General features: G+C 38.5%; 1 protein-coding gene across 1 annotated transcript in view; it reads right to left on the reverse strand.

Moving 5' to 3' along the window:
• The window catches only part of sema6bb (sema domain, transmembrane domain (TM), and cytoplasmic domain, (semaphorin) 6Bb), a 228,068-nt gene that overhangs the window by 53,623 nt on the left and 156,146 nt on the right, over positions 1-18,299 (reverse strand). The window contains exons 14-15 of the mRNA XM_041790994.1: positions 14,689-14,829; positions 8,561-8,638 (exon numbers count right to left, since the gene is read on the reverse strand). Of these exons, the coding sequence (XP_041646928.1) occupies positions 8,561-8,638; positions 14,689-14,829 (219 nt within the window). The remainder of the gene's footprint in view (positions 1-8,560; positions 8,639-14,688; positions 14,830-18,299) is intronic.

Below are 18,299 nucleotides of genomic sequence, written 5' to 3' on the forward strand. Positions count from 1 at the left end.
TCAGAAAATATCCCACTCTGCGTCGCTTTGTGCGCTTCTCTACCAGTAATTCCTAGAGCTGCATTGCTCCTCTGTCCCCAGCGGCATGTCACTCTGTTTCAGTCAGCTGTGCTCTACCGCTTCTGCCCCCTGGTCAGCGCATGGGGGGGTGGGGGGGGCTGATGTTGGTCGGACATAAGTTTTTCGACCAAACAACTGACCATGTTAACAATGTGGATGGGCATCAATAACCGGAAGCGTTGATTCCAATCTAAAAATCCCATATTTTAGAATGAAGATTATCAGTTGTCAATCAATTGGGGCATCCTTAGTGGCTAAATAGAAATAATCTTTATGCTTATGGTCTTGTTTGCTATTGCAGGTCATCAAGAGGTATTAATATTAGTTTTAGTCTATTTCATAACCAACTCAAAACTCATAGGAGCTTTGCTTTCAAAGTAGGAAAGTGCTTGAAATCTCATTACAAGATCACATAACACTTTGTGGAAAACGGCTTATCTCTTCATTAAAAAGTAACTTGTCCAGAGAATAAATGTTAAAACAGCCTCATTGTTTCCTCATATCCTCTAATTCCAGAAACTGATGACATATCTGATTCCTCAAACTTTATCCTTGCAATTTAAAACTCATTTCCCATGCAGGCCACAGGGGAGTGCAAAAAAACTCAAAAGACAAAAACATATGATGAGGTGAGGAGGCAGAGAGGAAATGAGAACAGCATACAGACCAGGTGCACACAAAGAAAAACACAACTGCTCTTAATCATGGCTCAAATCAGAAAAACTGCACGTAAAGTCACTAAGGACAGGCTCAGAGATTTCTGTGTGTACATGTATGTGTGTACTTGCATGAGTTACAAGCCTTGAGGGGATAACGTATGTACTGAATGCTGGCCAGCTTCTTTTGTTAGACTTAACAGACAATCTTTACATGTTTAGTTTAGTCTAGATGGATAAAACTGATAACATTTACTGAATATATCACTTTGCATGACCTTTTGTAGAAAGCAGCCATACAACTGCTGACACTTATAAACATGGTCCCAAATATAGTTCTGTTGTGTGAGTCCCTTTTTAGCCAGAAAAACCTTAAAAGAACCAGAGCACAAACTACAAAAAGGTTTTTTTTAGAAAGTTCACTGGGCTGAGAGACTGAGAAATGTCCTGCAATTAGCCAACGACTCATACAACATTGCAGCAAACACTCATGCTTTTAAAGCCTAAAAAAACAGGTGACAAATGAGTCCAAGTGAACAGTGAACCTATAGTGGTTGTCATTGTAATAAAGAAAAATGGCTTGTGTTCAGTTGGCTGCCTCTCATGGGCCGTGGGTCATTTACTGTGTTTACATTAGCTTTGCCTGTGGGTCTCTGGGTGTGTGTGCATGTTGTCTTGTTTATCTCAAAGTGTTTTTTATTTCCAGCACATTCTCCAAGGTACATTGGCTCTAAAATTTTATAATAGAGAAAAAATCTGATAAAGACCATTTGTATGTTCATGCTAAACGCTGTGGACTGTTTGCAGGAATGTTCTCAACCAGCAGTAATTGTGCAACTATAAAAGAGAGTGAAAAGTTCAAATGTGACGTTGAAACAGCGCCAAAGCATCAGAAAAGGGTTTGAAAACTTTTTAAAAGTTACACAGTTGAACAGATAGTTGTCCAAATTAGTAAAATAAAACAGCCAAATTTAAAAAGGTTTGATTTTTTTCAAAATAAGACAAAAAATGTCTTGGTTGAAAAAAGTTCATATAGAAACATGGTAGCCTGACTTTTAAAAAGTGACATATTTTTCCAAACATAATGGATAATTGTTTAAAAAGCCGTCCAAAAATAGTAAATGAATAAGGAAACTCAAAATGGTTTAAGATGAGGCAGTGATGAAAATATACATGTTAGGGGTGTAAAACAGTTCATAGAGCTCATGGTTCGGTTTGTACCTCAGTTTTGGGGTCAAAAAGTCCCAGATTTATAACTCTAGATGTCCCTCACTTATGATTTTTTTTCTTTTTTCTTTAGCGCAGCTTATACTTAAAAAAAACATGTTTGAAATATGCATTTGAATCAATCAATCAATCAATACTTTTATTATATCTAGTGTTAAGAAAGACTATCAGTGATTGTTGGTACAGCCTGTGATTCATTAAACATAAGACATAAAAAGGAAAACAAAAAATAAACAAAATAAAAAACAAAATGGAAAACAGCCTAATATCATGACTTGAAAAATTTTAAATAAATAAAATGTAATATGAAAATTAAAATACTATTATAATTTTATAATACTATAATAATAATAATGCTTTATAGAGCAATGTATCATATTTCTGATTTATAAAGAATGCTGCAACAATGCTTTCAATCAAAAAACGGTGCAGGGAATACTTGCGCAAAATCCTGACTCATCTAAGTCTGTGAAGGACCCCAGACTGGCTCATGTAAACACAGGATGAGATGCTACAACAGATTCTGAGCGGAGCGCTGTAATAATCTTTTTTCCAGGCAATTATTTGTAGTGCTATATAAAACAAACGTCAAGCCTTCTGGCCTTTCCAGTTTGAAACTCCTGGTCTTCTCCTAAGAAAAAACAGGTGATAAATCCTCATTTTCTGTCCTATTGTTATCATCTTTGAACCTGACCTAGCTAAAGTTTCATGCTTTAGTCCAGTTGAGTTTCCAGCTAATAATATATAATATTTCCCAGCTGAAGTCATCTACAGGCCTCTGTTTCATAATACAAATTCAGACTGGAAAGAAACAATTTTGGTTTTGTTGTACTACTCAATAACAGTAGCAGCTCCAGTGGGTCAGATAGTTTGGGGAGAAACTTCAGTGTTACCTGTCTAATAACACTTTGTCCATGCTCGTATTTCAAATGGTTCAAATACATCATTCATTTTAATTGGGGTATTCCTGGATATGCATTTTGACTAATTTTACCCACAATTTTAAAGGTTTTTTAAATAAATGTCTGGTTCTTCTTTCATGAATGTTATATTTCCCATTCTAGCAGACTGTAAAGCCTATCAAAGAAAGTAAAGTTTGCTTCAACAACACTGCATTCATCTTACAGAATCAGATATTTTTAAACAAATCCACTCTCTGCTATTTTTATAGTTAAAATAATTTATTATTGCAAGTTTTTCCTTCAAATGTCTTGTTCAAACTCATCCTGAGGCGTGGTAAAAAAGTGTTTAAATGTCAAGCTGAATTCATTACTTCTTCACCAAATCCACAGTGTATTCATGAACTCTGCCTCTCTTTGCCTCAGTGATTGACTGCTATTTATGGCAAGTTTTAATCTATTTATCATTATCTAGTGTTTTTTCTCAAAAATACTTTTTCATCATGCCTGCAAGTCAAAGTTTTTAAACCACAACAATGTAACCAAGTTGTTCAAGCACAGAATATTTAATTTGTAATATTAGAGTGACAGTAGCAGAAAAAGACAGACAAACAGAAAGATGGACAGATGGCGAGCATCAACATCCAAACAAGAGAGCTGATGCAAAACAAAATCCCCTGCAGTGTGGAATCTACATTACCAGTTACAAACAGAGACAGCTGTCATATACAAACTGCAGGAGTAATGCACAGTCACAGATTTGGAGCACATTTAGATATTTTGACAAAATTTCACTCTGAATGGAGTAAAATTACACTTTGGGAGTTAAAAAAAAACCCTCTAAAATGTTGAACACTAAAATATCAACACTCCTGTTTTTGCTGTATGATCAGAATTTTCAAAAGCTAAGTTCCTCAGAAACTGTCCAGGCCACTCTGCCTTCTTACTCCTACATCTGACTTCTCCTTTGGCATCACTTTGCAAAGAGAGGTTACATTAGTCCACGAAAAGGAAATCCACAGCAACTTGATGCAAAATCGATCGGCAAGTTGACCGCCCTTGCTAAATCAAATCAAAAACAACACAGAGGCCTTTAATAGCATAAGCAGGCAGCCTGGGGTGGTCTTTAAGGCCTGTCTTGTCTGTTCTGCTGGCACTACACCTGTGTTTTGAAGCCCTAACTCAATAAGCAGCCTGACTAAACAGAGATTTGATTTCACTGCAGGGAGGCCGCCACGACTGGAGGTGAGCTGTCAAGACAGAATGCTGCATTTCAGTAGCAGGAGGAGAGAGAGGTCATACAAGCACACAAACTCTTATATCCACACACAAACAAGACTCCCAGTCAGACTCACACATTCAAACATTTCCAGACAAGACACTGTCTGGGTACATGTGTGCAACAGAGTTACACAACAGGGAAACAAATGCCAAACTTTATCACACACCTACACAGTTTTATATAGCCACTGCGTGATAACAAGCACAGTGAAAGAACTCAGTATAGCTGAACAGCAGCCACAGACATCTTGAATCAATAAGTAAACACAGACCTGATGGTATGACGGGCTACTTTAAGGACGCAGATGTTACTTAGAGGCTTAAATAGCTGCAACTAGAACCAGTACAACACAGCAACAGATAAATAAACCACTCCACATCTTTTTCTATATGAGAAAAAATAAAGTATATCAAATAAAAACATCATGATACATATCAACAATATCATAAATAAAGAAGTAAAGCGATAGAAGAAGTAAAGAAAATAAATGAACCATACGGGTGTTGGGCAGGTATTGTGCAAGCTAAGGTATGATCAGAGGTATACTTGCTGTTAACTAATGGCTGCCATGCATCCCATATGTCAGTTTGGTGCAGTTTCTGAGCACTTGTTTTAAAATTAACACAATATGGACATGCAGTATGCACATTTGGCACTGTGACAGAGAGGATGCGACAGTGAACACCGTGGTAGGGGCAACAATGACAGAAACTTTAATGACGAGAAGGCCTGGCTCACAATCTCCATTCAAGTTAATCTCAAAGTTGCTTGACTGGGTTGAGGCCAGGGCCCTGTGCAGACCAGTCAAGATCTTCCACACTGAACTCCTCAAACCCTGTCTTCATTAACCTTACTTTGTGCTATGAGGCACATGTTTCCACTGCTCCATAGTCCATTGTCTGTGCTTACATTAATGTCAGTGGAAGTTCAGAAGTCTTTAGCTATGGAATCAGCTGTGTTGTCAACTTTTACCCACCATGAGCCATAGCAGTTGTTTACACCACTCTATAACTTTATGTGGTCTTTCACTCCGTGGCTGAGTTGCTGTTGTTCCTAAACACTTCCACTTTCTAATAATATCACTTACAGATGACAGACAAAGCTCTAGCTGGGGGGATATTGCACTTACCGTCTTATTGCAAAGGTGGCATCCATCACAGTGCCAAGCCTGAAGGCACTGAGCTTTCAGAACAACCCATTTTGTATCACAAATGTTCGTAAATGTAGACTGCATGGCTAAGTACATGATTTTATACACCTGTCGCAACAGGCCTATTGAAACACCTGAAATTAAATCAACAGGTGTGGCCAAATACTTTTTTCCATATACTGTAGCTGATGACAAATGTTGAATACACTATATTGCCAAAAGTATTCACTCACCCATCCAAATAATTGAAATCAGGTGTTCCAATTACTTCTATGGCCACAGGTGTGTAAAATCAAGCACCTAGGCATGTAGATTGTTTGTACAAACATTTGTGAAAGCCACTGGACTCTAGAGCAGTGTTGACATGTTCTCTGGAGTGACGAACTGCGCTTCTCCATCTGGGAATCTGATGGATGAGTCTGGGTTTGGCGGTTGCCAGGAGAATGGTACTTGTCTGACTGCATTGTGCCAAGTGTAAAGTTTTGTGGAGGGGGGATTATGGTGTGGGGTAGTTTTTCAGGAGCTGAGCTTGGCCCCTTAGTTCCAGTGAAAGGAACTCTGAATGTACCAAGAGATTTTGGACAATTCCATGCTCCCAACTTTGTGGGAACAGTTTGGGGATGGCCCCTTCCTGTTCCAACATGACTGTGCACCAGTGCACAAAGCAAGGTCCATAAAGACATGGATGAGAGAGTTTGGTGTGGATGAACTTTACAAATGCGCTTCTGGAAGAATGGTCATAAAATCCCATAAACACAGTCCTAAACCTTGTGGAAAGCCTTCCCAGAAGAGTTGAAACTGTTATAGCTACAAAGGGTGGACTGATATTATATTAAACCCTATGGATTAAGAATGGGATGACACTTAAGTTCATATGCAAGTCAAGGCAAGTGAGTCAATACTTTTGGCAATATAGTGTAAGTCAGTTCTTGAACCTGTAAAACTATTGGAAATAAAATCATACTATCTGTTTAGCAAGTGACCACGTTAGCTGGTGACTTTCAGCCAAGTGCATCTGTGGCTGTTTTTATTAGTTTCTTTTACATTAAATGTACACCTGTTAAGTTTATTACCTCCGCCAAGGAGGATATGTGATCAGCAGGCTTAATTAGTTTGTTGTTAGCAACATAACTCAAAAAGTCATGGATGGATTTTGATGACATTTTCAGGAAATGTCACAAATGGCATAAGGAAGAACTGATCAGATTTTGGGAGTGATCCAGATCACCATCTGGATCCAGGAATTTTTTTTAAGGATTTTGTACAATTGGGAGATAGGGTTAATGGTGGAGGTCTGCGCTCTCCGAGTGCTTTTCTAGTTTTAAAAATATAATGAACAACCAAACCTAGAATATTCACAGACCTCTGTTTTCAAAAAAAATGTTGTTGCCAGTTAACAGAGTCATTACACCGCTTTCCACATTATTATGCAAATGACATTTTCTCTTATTTTCCTAAATATTCATGCAAATGACAGTCAGAATATTTTTCAAGTCATCAGCTGCTAGAGCATAACTCAAATGTTTTTGAACAAACTTCATAATGATAACCATCATTTTAAAAATAAAAAAATAAAAACCTCAAAATGCACTGTTCCACATTATTATGCAAAACAGAGTTTTAAAAGATTTTATAGGTTGTAAAGAACTGAAAATGGTCATTCATTGAATTTGCAGCATTAGGAGGTCATATTTACTGAAATCAAAAGCTATTTCAATCAAAAACATCTTAACAGGCAAAGTTACATGTTAACATAAAAGACATTTATGGCAGATTCAGAGCACAGATGGGTTCATGCAGATAAAGGCATAATGAGGAAGGTTTCTGACGGACAGACACATCAGATTAAGAGAGCAGCTGCTAAAATACCATTACAAAGCAGCAAAAAGGTATTTCAAGCTGCTGGTGACTCTGGAGTCCCACCAACCTCAAGGTGTAGGATCCTCCAGAGGCTTGTAGTTGTGTATTAATCTACTATTCAGCCACCCCTAACCAATGCTCACAATCAGAAATGGTTGCAGTGGGCCCAGAAATACATGAAGACTCATTTTCAAACTGTCTTTTTTACTGATGAGTGCCGCGCAACCCTGGATGGTCCAGATGGAGGAGTAGTGGATGGTTGGTGGATGGCCACCATGTCCCAATAAGGCTGTGACGTCAGCAAGGAGGTGGCAGAGTCATGTTCTGGGCCGGATTCATGAGGAGAGAGCTGGTAGGCCCCTCAGGGTCCCTGAAGGTGTGAAAATGACGTCTGCAAAGTATATAGAGTTTCTGACTGACCACTTTCTTCCATGGAACAAAAAGAAGAGCAGTTCCTTTTGTAGCAAAATTTTCTTCATGCATGACAATGCACCATCTCATGCTGCAAAGAATCCCTCTGTGTCATTGGCTGCTATGGACATAAAAGGGGAGAAACTTGTGGTGTGGCCCCCATCCTCCCCTGACCTCAACCCAATTGAGAACCTTTGGAGCATCCTCAAGCTAATGATCTAAGAAGGTGGAAGGCAGTTCACATAAAAACAGCAGCTCTGGGAGGCTATTTTGACATCCTACAAAGAAATTCAAGCAGAAACTCACCAAAAACTCACAAGTTCAATGGATGCAAGAATAGTGAAGGTGATATTAAAAAAGGGTTCCTATGTTAACCTGTAACTTTGCCTGAATATAGCTTTTGATTTCAGTAAATATGACCTCCTAATGCTGCAAATTCAATGAATGACCATTTTCAGTTCTTTACAACCTATACAATCTTTTAAAACTCTGTTTTGCATAATAATGTGGAACAGTGCATTTTGAGGTTTTTATTTTTTTTTTTAAATGATGGTTATCATTATGAAGTTTGTTCAAAAACATTTGAGTTATGCTCTAACAGCTGATGACTTGAAAAATATTCTGACTGTCATTTGCATGAATATTTAGGAAAATAAGAGAAAAATGTCATTTGCATAATAATGTGGAAAGCGGTGCAAATAAAGCAATGTAACAGGACTATTGCACCATTTTTAAAGCAGGATCATGTTTTAAAAATGGATTGAAGAATGTTGAGTGTTGATCAGTGTTGATCAGTCACCTGAGCTGTTTATGTAGTTTTCATCCTAAGCCCTTAGGTGAACCTTCTAGAGAAGTTCTCCTGTATAATGTGTCTTGTATGGGCGAGTACATTTACAAGAATGCTCATAAAGCAGCTAGATGTGACCATGAGCTTAAACAGCAAGCACATCTCCAGAGAAGTAGTGCAGACTGAGTGGCATGATGTCATGGTGTTAGTACAAATGAAAAGGTTTACCTTGTTCCCGGTCTGAGGAAAGAGCAGGTGCTTCCTCTTGTCCAGCCGCAGTAAGGATCTCTGGAGGCTATACAGTTCCTGCACAGACGCAGAGCCAAACTTTAATTCCTTGAATCTGAATAATTGCTTTTACACTTTAAGTTTCCCTCAAGTAACTTTAAAGTTTAATGCTAATTTTCTTGATTTTAACTTGAACCCAAAGGGTCCATCTCTTAATTTCACACCTGAAGATAGGGCTGTGGTGCATTTATTAGGAAATCTTCAAGAAATTAGGAAGTCTTTGATTCTTTCACTTTCAAGCTCAGCAACAACAAATCATGAAATCATACTATCATTCCCTTAAGTGTGACATTAGTTTTTAGATTATTTTCTTGCTTCTAAGAAAGCCTTTCATTCAATTTATTTCCACTTTCTTAAGCCTGGAACCTTGCTTGATAATGCTATTTGTCACAGGGATTATTTTGTCATCTTCCTCATTGTGAGAGATACAATAATGGGCAAAGTGGAAATGGAGTTGAAAGCAAAGAGACACAAAATAAAATCTTACTTAGAGTTAAGTGGTGAAGTATAAAAGATTATCCTTGACTCTGGAAATAAAAGTTGGATGAGAAACTTTAGGTAAATTTTTAAGCTTTTGTAAAAATGTTAAAAAGCATCTCCAACTTCCTAAATGAGGATAAATCATTAAAAAAGAGCTTTTATGAGCTCTCTCTGAAGCAGCAACCTTGAATGTCTAACACTCAACAGACTGTGGGTACAGACACTTTTATAATGTCATGGTTGCTTTAGATCCGTCAGTAAACTTGTTTTAACATATAGTTCATCACTGAAATACATTTCAAGCCGACATTACAGTAGATAACAGTAAGTCCTTAATTGCTGCAGCAGGTAGCAGTCTGGCTGCAAATACAGATCAATAGAGTGATGATATAACTCTGTAAAAAATAAGAAGGTGGATCATCAGTTAAAAGATAAGTTATAGAAGAATTTCACTCTCCAGTTTTTCATCTTCATCCTTAGCAATGTGGGCAAATTTTTATTTGATTTTAAAAGATTCACAACCACACAAATAAAGCAATCTAAAAAAGCCTGTAAATGAAAAAGTATAGAAAACACAATAAACAGCCCCCACAAACAAAAACAAGCCCCCTTAGACTTCTGGAGCCCTGCGTATTAAGACATGTCGATCTTATTGGATTAATGCTGCCGTCTTTTATGTGTATGAGCTATGATAAACTAGATTCCTACACATTTTAAAAAATGTAAAGTATAAGTTTCCACATTTTAAAGGCTATTGGAGGTAAATGGGGCTTGGTGATTAGATGCATATGAGACAGGAAAATGTTTTCAGATAGTCACAGAGACATTTTTGAGTCAGGATCATTTCTCAAGATGTAAACAGCTGAATCATATGTACTGTATACAGTTATGATCAATCAGGGTATATGGCTAATAGACCAATCATGAGCTCAGCTTCTCTCTCTGTCTTTTCACACTGACAGGAAGTTGTCACACTATTGCCATTGCACATAACATCATCTCTGTCTTCTTTACCAAGATTATGTTTTAAATTAAAAATGCTTTACCATCAACACTCAACTGATAAAAGAGTATGTAGAAGAAGAACGATGCAACCTTTTGATATCCCAGAGTGCACTGCACTGTAAACAATAACAGGCTACTGGGAATTTCTTTTTTTCTATTTTCTCAAAATGTAGAAATTGTAGGTATTTTTGTGAATGACATAAACAGCATACAAAAAAAATAGCTAACTAAAAGGTCAAATTATCTTAAGCTGAGTTCCTTTAACATTGACTCATACTTGTTGATGTTCTTGTTAAATAAAATAGTAATAATAAATAACACTAACATGGATAACACATCAACATGCATTCATACAGTATATGAACAGTCATTCGTCCTGCAGTAGCATCATGAACAGAAATTATTTTGATGAGGAATCAACAATATTAGGGATGCACAAATTTGTCCTTTGGGTTTTGAATGTCTGTATGGGTGTACATAAAACCCACTTTGACAGTTGCCAATATCAGTACATACCTTTCATTTTATTAAAAGAACACAAGTCTAAATCTGAGCTGTTCCTCTAACACAGGGGTGTCCAAACAGTAGCCCAGGGGCCAAATGTGGCCCACAGTCCAGTTTTGATTGGCCTGCAAAAAAATTATTTATATCAAACGTAATATGGCCCACATCAGAGCATGAAGCTTGTGCCAAACGATATTATTCTTATTAGTTTCAGCACTTGACAGTGCTGCCATGCTAGCTCTGTAAACAAACATTTTGACAAGAAGATTTTTTTTCTTTGACTGAACTGAAACAACACTGTAAATGGTTAAAGTACTTGCAACCAACATAATAGCAACATCTTGATTTATAACGCCCTGGTGGATTACAGCAGTAAATAGCAGAACCAAGGGGCGAAGCCAGTGGTGGCCAGGCCATCCAAGGCCCCCTGAAATCTGATTGGCCAACCAAAAATTACTAAAGTGACTTGCTAGTTGCCTCATCAGCCATTCGCTAACCATTTTAGCATATCCAACCACTAAGCATCTCTTAACCTAAATTAGACTGGTTTTACTAGCTCTAATATTCTCACGTTGAGTTTAATGGAAGCCGCCCCACCAGACTCTATATTTCCATATGTGGCCCCCTGTGGAACAAAGTTTGGACACCCCTGCTGTAACAGCTGTAACAACCTTACAGTCAACTTTTTTTTTTTTTTTTTTAAGATTTATTTTTGGCCTTTTTGCCTTTATTTGATAGGACAGTGGATAGAGTCAGAAACAGGGGAGAGAGCGGGGAGAGACATGCAGGAAATAGTGCCACGGGCCGGATTCGAACCCAGGTCGCCTGTGTATATGGCATGCGCCTTAACCACTCGACTACCGGCGTGCCACAGTCAACATTTTTTGACCGTCAATCCAAATGTCATGTGTTTTCTGAGAGCTAAAATCATTCTAACTACCTGCTGACAAACAGTGAGCTCGGTAGAGCACTAAATAAAAATGTGACCTGTTTTTTATAAAGCTTAAACTTTCAAATAAAAATGAATTTTCCTAAATAAACATCAGATCAACAGCAAGGTGATTCAAAGACAGTGTCCTGACAAAGTTTTTTAAATAACCCAAATTTAAACATCTACTGATCGCTATAACTTTTTAAGTCATTATTTGCTGGTGCCAATATGGACTGATAACATTATACACCCCTAAAATAATAAAGTAAAATCAAAAAGTTAACTGAGCTTTCAGGCTGCTTGGTCAAGAAATAGCTGTTGATAAATAGTAAGTGTGAAATCGCTATGGTCCTTTCATTATGTGCTGTTGATTTACTCCAAGGTTAAATGCACAACATAACTTTTTTATGACAGGTCTGTATGTGAAGGTTAAACGAGGTTAAAATGTCAGCCTTGGACCGTTAGTATTGGAAAGCATATCCTTTACCGTAAAATGCTGAATTATTAAAGATCCATTTGAAAAACATGCTAACCGTGCAGCTCTCTGAAAAGGTTAAAACCCAGACCTGAAGCTACCAAAGCGTGACTAAGAATCCTTGAATACACTTGCACACAGCACATTAACTCCCTCATCTAAACACGTAAACGCACACACCAAACACACCTCAGAAGGCATGTGAGCGTCTCCTAATGTGGGCCCGATTATGCGCTTGTATGACTCACCTGGTTCAGTGAACACACCACACGCCTGACGCGCTGGTGTGCTCACCTCGACTGTGTTAGTGTGTCAGCGGACTCTTAATGGAGCACAGCCACAGGCGGCACGACTCCGTAAGTGTGCCAGCTTGGGGGAGTGAGGTGGTGTTTTGGTGTTTGTGTGCATGTTTGGAGACGAGCGATATCATTCCTTTGAATAATGGTACTTTTTTACGTTGGTTACGTTGGATTAGTTGATTAAGGATGTTTGAATTTTTCAAAAACACCTCACTGCACATTCAGTTTGAGTTTAACACATTTAAACGGTGATGTCCCAGAACAAATAGGACCATTCCTGGAGCCTCTGATATTAGTATACAGGACCTACAAAAAGTATTCACCTCCTTGGGTGTTTTACCCTTTCACTGATTTTATAAATCATTCATGGTCAAAATAATAGGGCTTTTTTTTGGTAAAAATAGATAAATAAAACCAGATTTCTACAAAGTAGTGCCAATTAAATAAAAATGTGTGATGTAAAACAAGTGATGGCATAGAGATTCACCATTTATAAAGCAACTGACCTAATTTAACAGAGGTCCAGCCAATTGGTGCATCTGGTGTCACAATTAGTGACAGATCACGTGAGTGCAGTGAATGTGTCTCAGGTGATTGAAGTATAAAGACACCTGTCTTTGTTAGGTCAAGTCACTGGTTAATCAGTATTCCTGGCTATAATATTAGCATGAGGACAAAAGAATACTCCAGGCAACTCAGAGAAAAGGTTATTGAAAAGTAGAAGTCAGGAGATGGATACAAAAACATTCCAAGTCACTGAACATCCCCCAGAGTTCAGTTAAATCATTTATCAAGAAATGGAAGGAATATGACACATTTATAATTCTGCCTAGATCAAGCCGCCCTCACAAACTGTGTGACCATGCAAGAAGGACACTAGTGAGAGAGACTATCAAGACACCTATGTCTATTCTGAGGGAGTTACAACCTTCAGCAGCAGAGATGGGAGAGACTCTGCATACAACAACTGCTGCCTGGGTTCTTCACCAGTCAAAGCTTTATGGAAGAGTGGCAAAGAGAGAGCCACTGTTGAAGAAAACCTCATACTCAATCTCAACTAGAGTTTGCCAAAGGCATGTGGGAGACTCCATGGTGAGTCAAAGAAAGTTCTTTGGTCTGATGAGACTCAAATGGTGCTTTGTGGCCATAAGAGAAGACACTATGTTTGGCTGACACCTAACACTGCATATCACCACAAACTTGCCATCCCTAAATATAGGAAAATCCTGGAGGACAATCTTATTGAGTCTGCAGGAGAACTACAGCTTGGTAGAAGATTTATTTTCCGGCAAGGCAATGACATGAAGCATACAGTGAAAGCTACATAGAAATGATTTAAAGCCAACAAGATGAATGTTCTGGAGTGGCCGAGTCAAAGACCAGACCTCAATCCAATAGAGAATTTGTAGCTAGACCTGAAAAGACAGAGCTTGTGCAGTTTTGCAAAGAAGAATGGAGTAATGGAGTGTCCAGATGTGCAAGCCTGACAGAGACCTATCCACACAGACTTAGTGCTGTGACTGCAGCCAAAGATGTATCTACTAAATACTGACTTGAAGGAGGTGAATATTTATGCAGTCACTTATTCAACAATACATTTATAATTGACACTACTTTGTAGAAATCTGTTTTCACTTTGACATTTGAGAGTGACATGAGAGTTTAATTTGTAATAAGAAAAAAAGTCAACATATGTTTACCGAGACTGATTTATAAAATTAATAAAGGGTAAAATATCCAAGGGAGTGAACACTTTTTACAGGCACTTTAACTACAGGATGAAAAGATGGATTATAATCTCTCTTTAAAAAGAATAAAGTTCAGCAACAACATTGAACCCTATAAACATCTGTTAATAATTTATGCTACAAGGAAATTATAATGATGTATGGTTATCATTTAAGTGTTAATGCTCTCAAGTATTTATAAAGTATATAATATATTATACTATCAGTAAACTACTCATTATCTGTCAAAATAATGGAAAACAGAGTGTATAATAAAGTTAAAAAATGCACGCCAAGGCAATGAAGTAGCATTATTTTTAATGGTAGTGAATTATATAGCCCTCTTTTATTAGATTTTCTTCCAATTTAGTGGAGCATTTTATGGCACTTGGAGTCATTTTTGGATTACACAGCAGTTAACAGATTGTCTCTTTGCTCAAGGACACAGTGACAGTTGTTATGAAGTTGCAGTGGGGTTATTATTCCCGGGAATTGAGGTCAACTAAAGTGCAGCAACTTCTGGGGCTGGCAGAGGTTCACTGTGTCTTGCTCAGGGACTCTTGTGAAGGCCAGATGGTTCTTGAATGGTTATCTAATGTCTTATCGTGCCAGTCTTTTCTGTTTCTGTTTTGTGGCTGTAGACTTACTTCATGCATCTGGAGTAGAGCTGGCATCGTGCCACCGGTACTCTGACCACACAGGATGGGAAGGCGAGGAGCAAAGTGTGGCTCACCCGGTCTAGAGTCAGAGACAACAGCTGCCTGGCTTGTGGAGAGTCTTCAGCACACCTGTAACAACACAACAGACAAATACACAAACGGCCAGTCACACACCAAACAGAACGATGCATTAGGCAATTTCAATTACCAGACCAAGTCTGCACATTAAACCTCTGACCTCACTCTGGGTATTACAGCAGAAAAAAAATCCCCACAGCTCAGTGTGAAACACAGCGAAACATAAACAGTTCTCCGAATAAAAGCCATCATAAAAGTTAAAGCCAGCAGAGGCCTGTGTAGCCAGATGTCAGTCCAATAATGCACAGCTAGTGTGGACTATAGCAGTTCGAGAGGTCAGCTGGCCTACAGAAAACAGCAGCCAGGAGCCCAATCGCCTCTAATTGGCACTTAAAGCTACAATCACAGGCACCAACCTCAGTCCATACCTTTTTATGCACGTGTGCACTCATGCATCAGCTGTAGCAGGATGGTTTATGGTAATAACGCTGCGGCGGACCCACAGTCATTAAGAAGAATCTATCATTCTGCTAAGGCCAAGCTATGAGTCATTCTTCACAAGTAATATCACGAAAGGGATGGAGAGGAGGAGGTGGGAGAGCAAAAAAAACTGAATAAACAACCAACAAAAGCAGGAAAAAAAGGCAAAGACGCAAAGATGAAGAGTCATGAAAAGAAAATAAGTGATATAGGAGCGAGATCAGACAGCAGGAGAAAATAGCAGGTTCAGATTGTTAGAGCTGCATCTCTTTCAGGACATTTCCTGGTTTATTATGGCAGCTAGCCATAACCACTGATTTTTATCTGACTGACTTCTCAAAGAAGACTGTCAGTGGTCCTTCTTCTGTGCGCTCTGAGGTTTTGAACAAGGCAAAAGGCATTTTTTATTCTTGTAAGGTGAGGTCGGGGGTGGCCAAGCCTTGGGCATAAAAGGAAAATAAAAACCTGGCTGTTCTGTGCCTCCTGATTAGCCGGGTGCCTGCTGTTGTAGCTGGACTGTCACCGACCTCCTGGTGGGCTCATCCTACACACACACACTCTGAATTGTCCCTGGCATGCTGGCTGCAGTCCACACCCAGCTCATCTATCACACAGTCCCTTCATTTCACTTGCCATCTCCATCCTTCATTTTTCAAGCAAAATATGATGAGACACAAATTGGTGTGCAAATTTTGGAGGAGCTGGGCAAGGAAGGAGACATTACAAGTAGATTGGACTCAGTTAAATAAATTATCCTGTTTTCTCTTAAAGCAGAAACAAATCGCCTTTACAGCTCTGGAAAAAAAAACAAAAAAAAAAAAAACAAAGAGATCATTCAAATTTTTTCGCAAACCTGCTGAAATGCATGGAAGCAGTTCTATTCAGTGTCTGTTCGATTTCAACAAAGGTATGTCTCATTCCACTTAACAAGGCACTGATTTGGTGATCATCTGACTGAGCTGAGGTGCTTAAATTTTGTGCCAAGAGTGGCAGAACAACACAGCAGAAATGTGGGAAAACTGGTGGAAAGCATGACAAGAAACATGAAAGGGAGTACAAATTGAGGTAATTCCACAAAATATTTAACCTGACACGCCGGATGGATTTGTTTCACACATCCATCTGGAAAACCTTCCATAGATGGCATTTGGAAAAGGGCAGAGCCTTTGAAAAAAATTCGGAGGGTGATTGGATGAATGTTCTGTCTGTCACATCTTTACAGGCCAATCAAAGCAACAAAACCGGGGTGCGCCGCTACCAACGAATAAACTCCATTAGTAGCTACCTAATGAAAACCATGGGGACTACAGGCATGTCAGGACACAACTTTTGCCATTTTTAAAAGAAAACAACTCATTGCTGTTCTTTGTTCTTCTTTTAATTAAGAAATGTCGGCAAGTTCTGACAAAACTCCAGCAAAAAGCAGCATCCGCCCAAATGTCTTCGGCCATAATTGCACTGGCCTCTTCTCACTGCTTGCATACGTCACGGCTCTGCCGCGCCCGAAAGTACTGTCCCTCGAAACTGATTGGTCCTGTCACTTTCTAACTGGGCCCAAACGGTTCAGATGGGAGCTTTGCAAGATGGATTTGCAAGTGAGAAACATGGAAACTGACAAATCAATCTGCTTTGCAAGGTTACAAAATATTGATTTCTGAACTCTTCCTGAGCAAAAACATTCGTATTGGGCTGTTTGAAAATGGATAGAAATGTAATTTCGTTCCTTTTGTTCCTAGTCAGTAAAGTTTTGAATCTTTTACTCATCTTTACCAGATGTAATTTCTGCCATAAAGGACAACAATTCAACATTTTTAACATTTGGAGAGTGGGTAGTTCAAAGAAATGTATACAAGACAAAAAAAATATCTATTTTAGTCGAACAAAAACTTAAGATAGAAGAACCAGAAACAAAGCATGTTTTGCTGAGGTCTATAAGTATGTTCCAGAGCTGGCAATCGGCAATTTGAGCAAATCCTTCTTATTGGCAGTGCAAAAATTATCACCAGCCACATCTGTCTTTATCTTTGTAAAACCCTGCCCCCTACCCAACCTATCACTGCAGCCACTCTTCACTGCTTGTTAACAAAGAAAAAACAGCATAAAAATTAAGACTGGAAAGCCATTGTACCCTGTGCCCATTACCTACTGATGGGCATCCAATGAAACGTCAGAGCTGCCTGCCTAATGCAAAATGCTAATTAGCAAAAGGACGAGAAGCCTAATCCACTCCAATCTTCTGTCAAGATCCACATATTAAATAAAATAACGCTTCACACCAAAGATAAGGGGTCATTTTTACTGACAGTACTCTATATCACTTTTGTAGAGATTAAGGATAATGTGATTTTATCATCTTTTCATTATTTTCTGAACCTCATTAGAAGACGTTCAGATCTCCTGATAAAGAATATTAGCCTCTAATCCTCTTCTTTTCTGTTTGCCCTGTTTGGTTTCTCTGCATGCTTGGTGTTGCATTGCCTCAGCTGCAGCACTATTACATGGAAAGAATAGGTGCATCATTCAGAGCACGTCATTGTTGTTATTCTTCTTCTTGTGACTGTCTTTCAAGGCATATCTCACCACGAGCTCCCATAGCTGTGTGTACATTAAACTAACATGTAATTTAAACCTTTCTTTGGCTCCACTAGCTAGGGCTCAGATGATGTTACACTGGTTAAGGTACTTGTTTGCTTTCTTGACAAAACAAAACTTAGTTTACTCTTATATCTGTTTATTTTTATATTCCAGCTTCAGCAATCTGTTAGCTTAACTTGTAAAATAACAGATTAAGGTTGCATAAAGACCCTCCTGGCTTTGTCCTGGCAAGAATACAAAATAACTACAACATATTGGTGGATAGATTATTCTCCTATCTTTGGATGGCACCATACTTTTGGCCAGTTGTTAGCTTAGCTTAGCATAAAAACTGAAAATAGAAGAAAACTGCCATCCTCACTCTGCCTCAGTAAATATTGCACAAAAAAAAAAAAAAAAACACAACAAAACCTGATGAAAAAGCTTTCTGTTTTTGTACTGTTACA

Source organism: Cheilinus undulatus, linkage group 7 (assembly GCF_018320785.1).
Source record: "Cheilinus undulatus linkage group 7, ASM1832078v1, whole genome shotgun sequence".
NCBI classification, from domain to species: domain Eukaryota; kingdom Metazoa; phylum Chordata; class Actinopteri; order Labriformes; family Labridae; genus Cheilinus; species Cheilinus undulatus.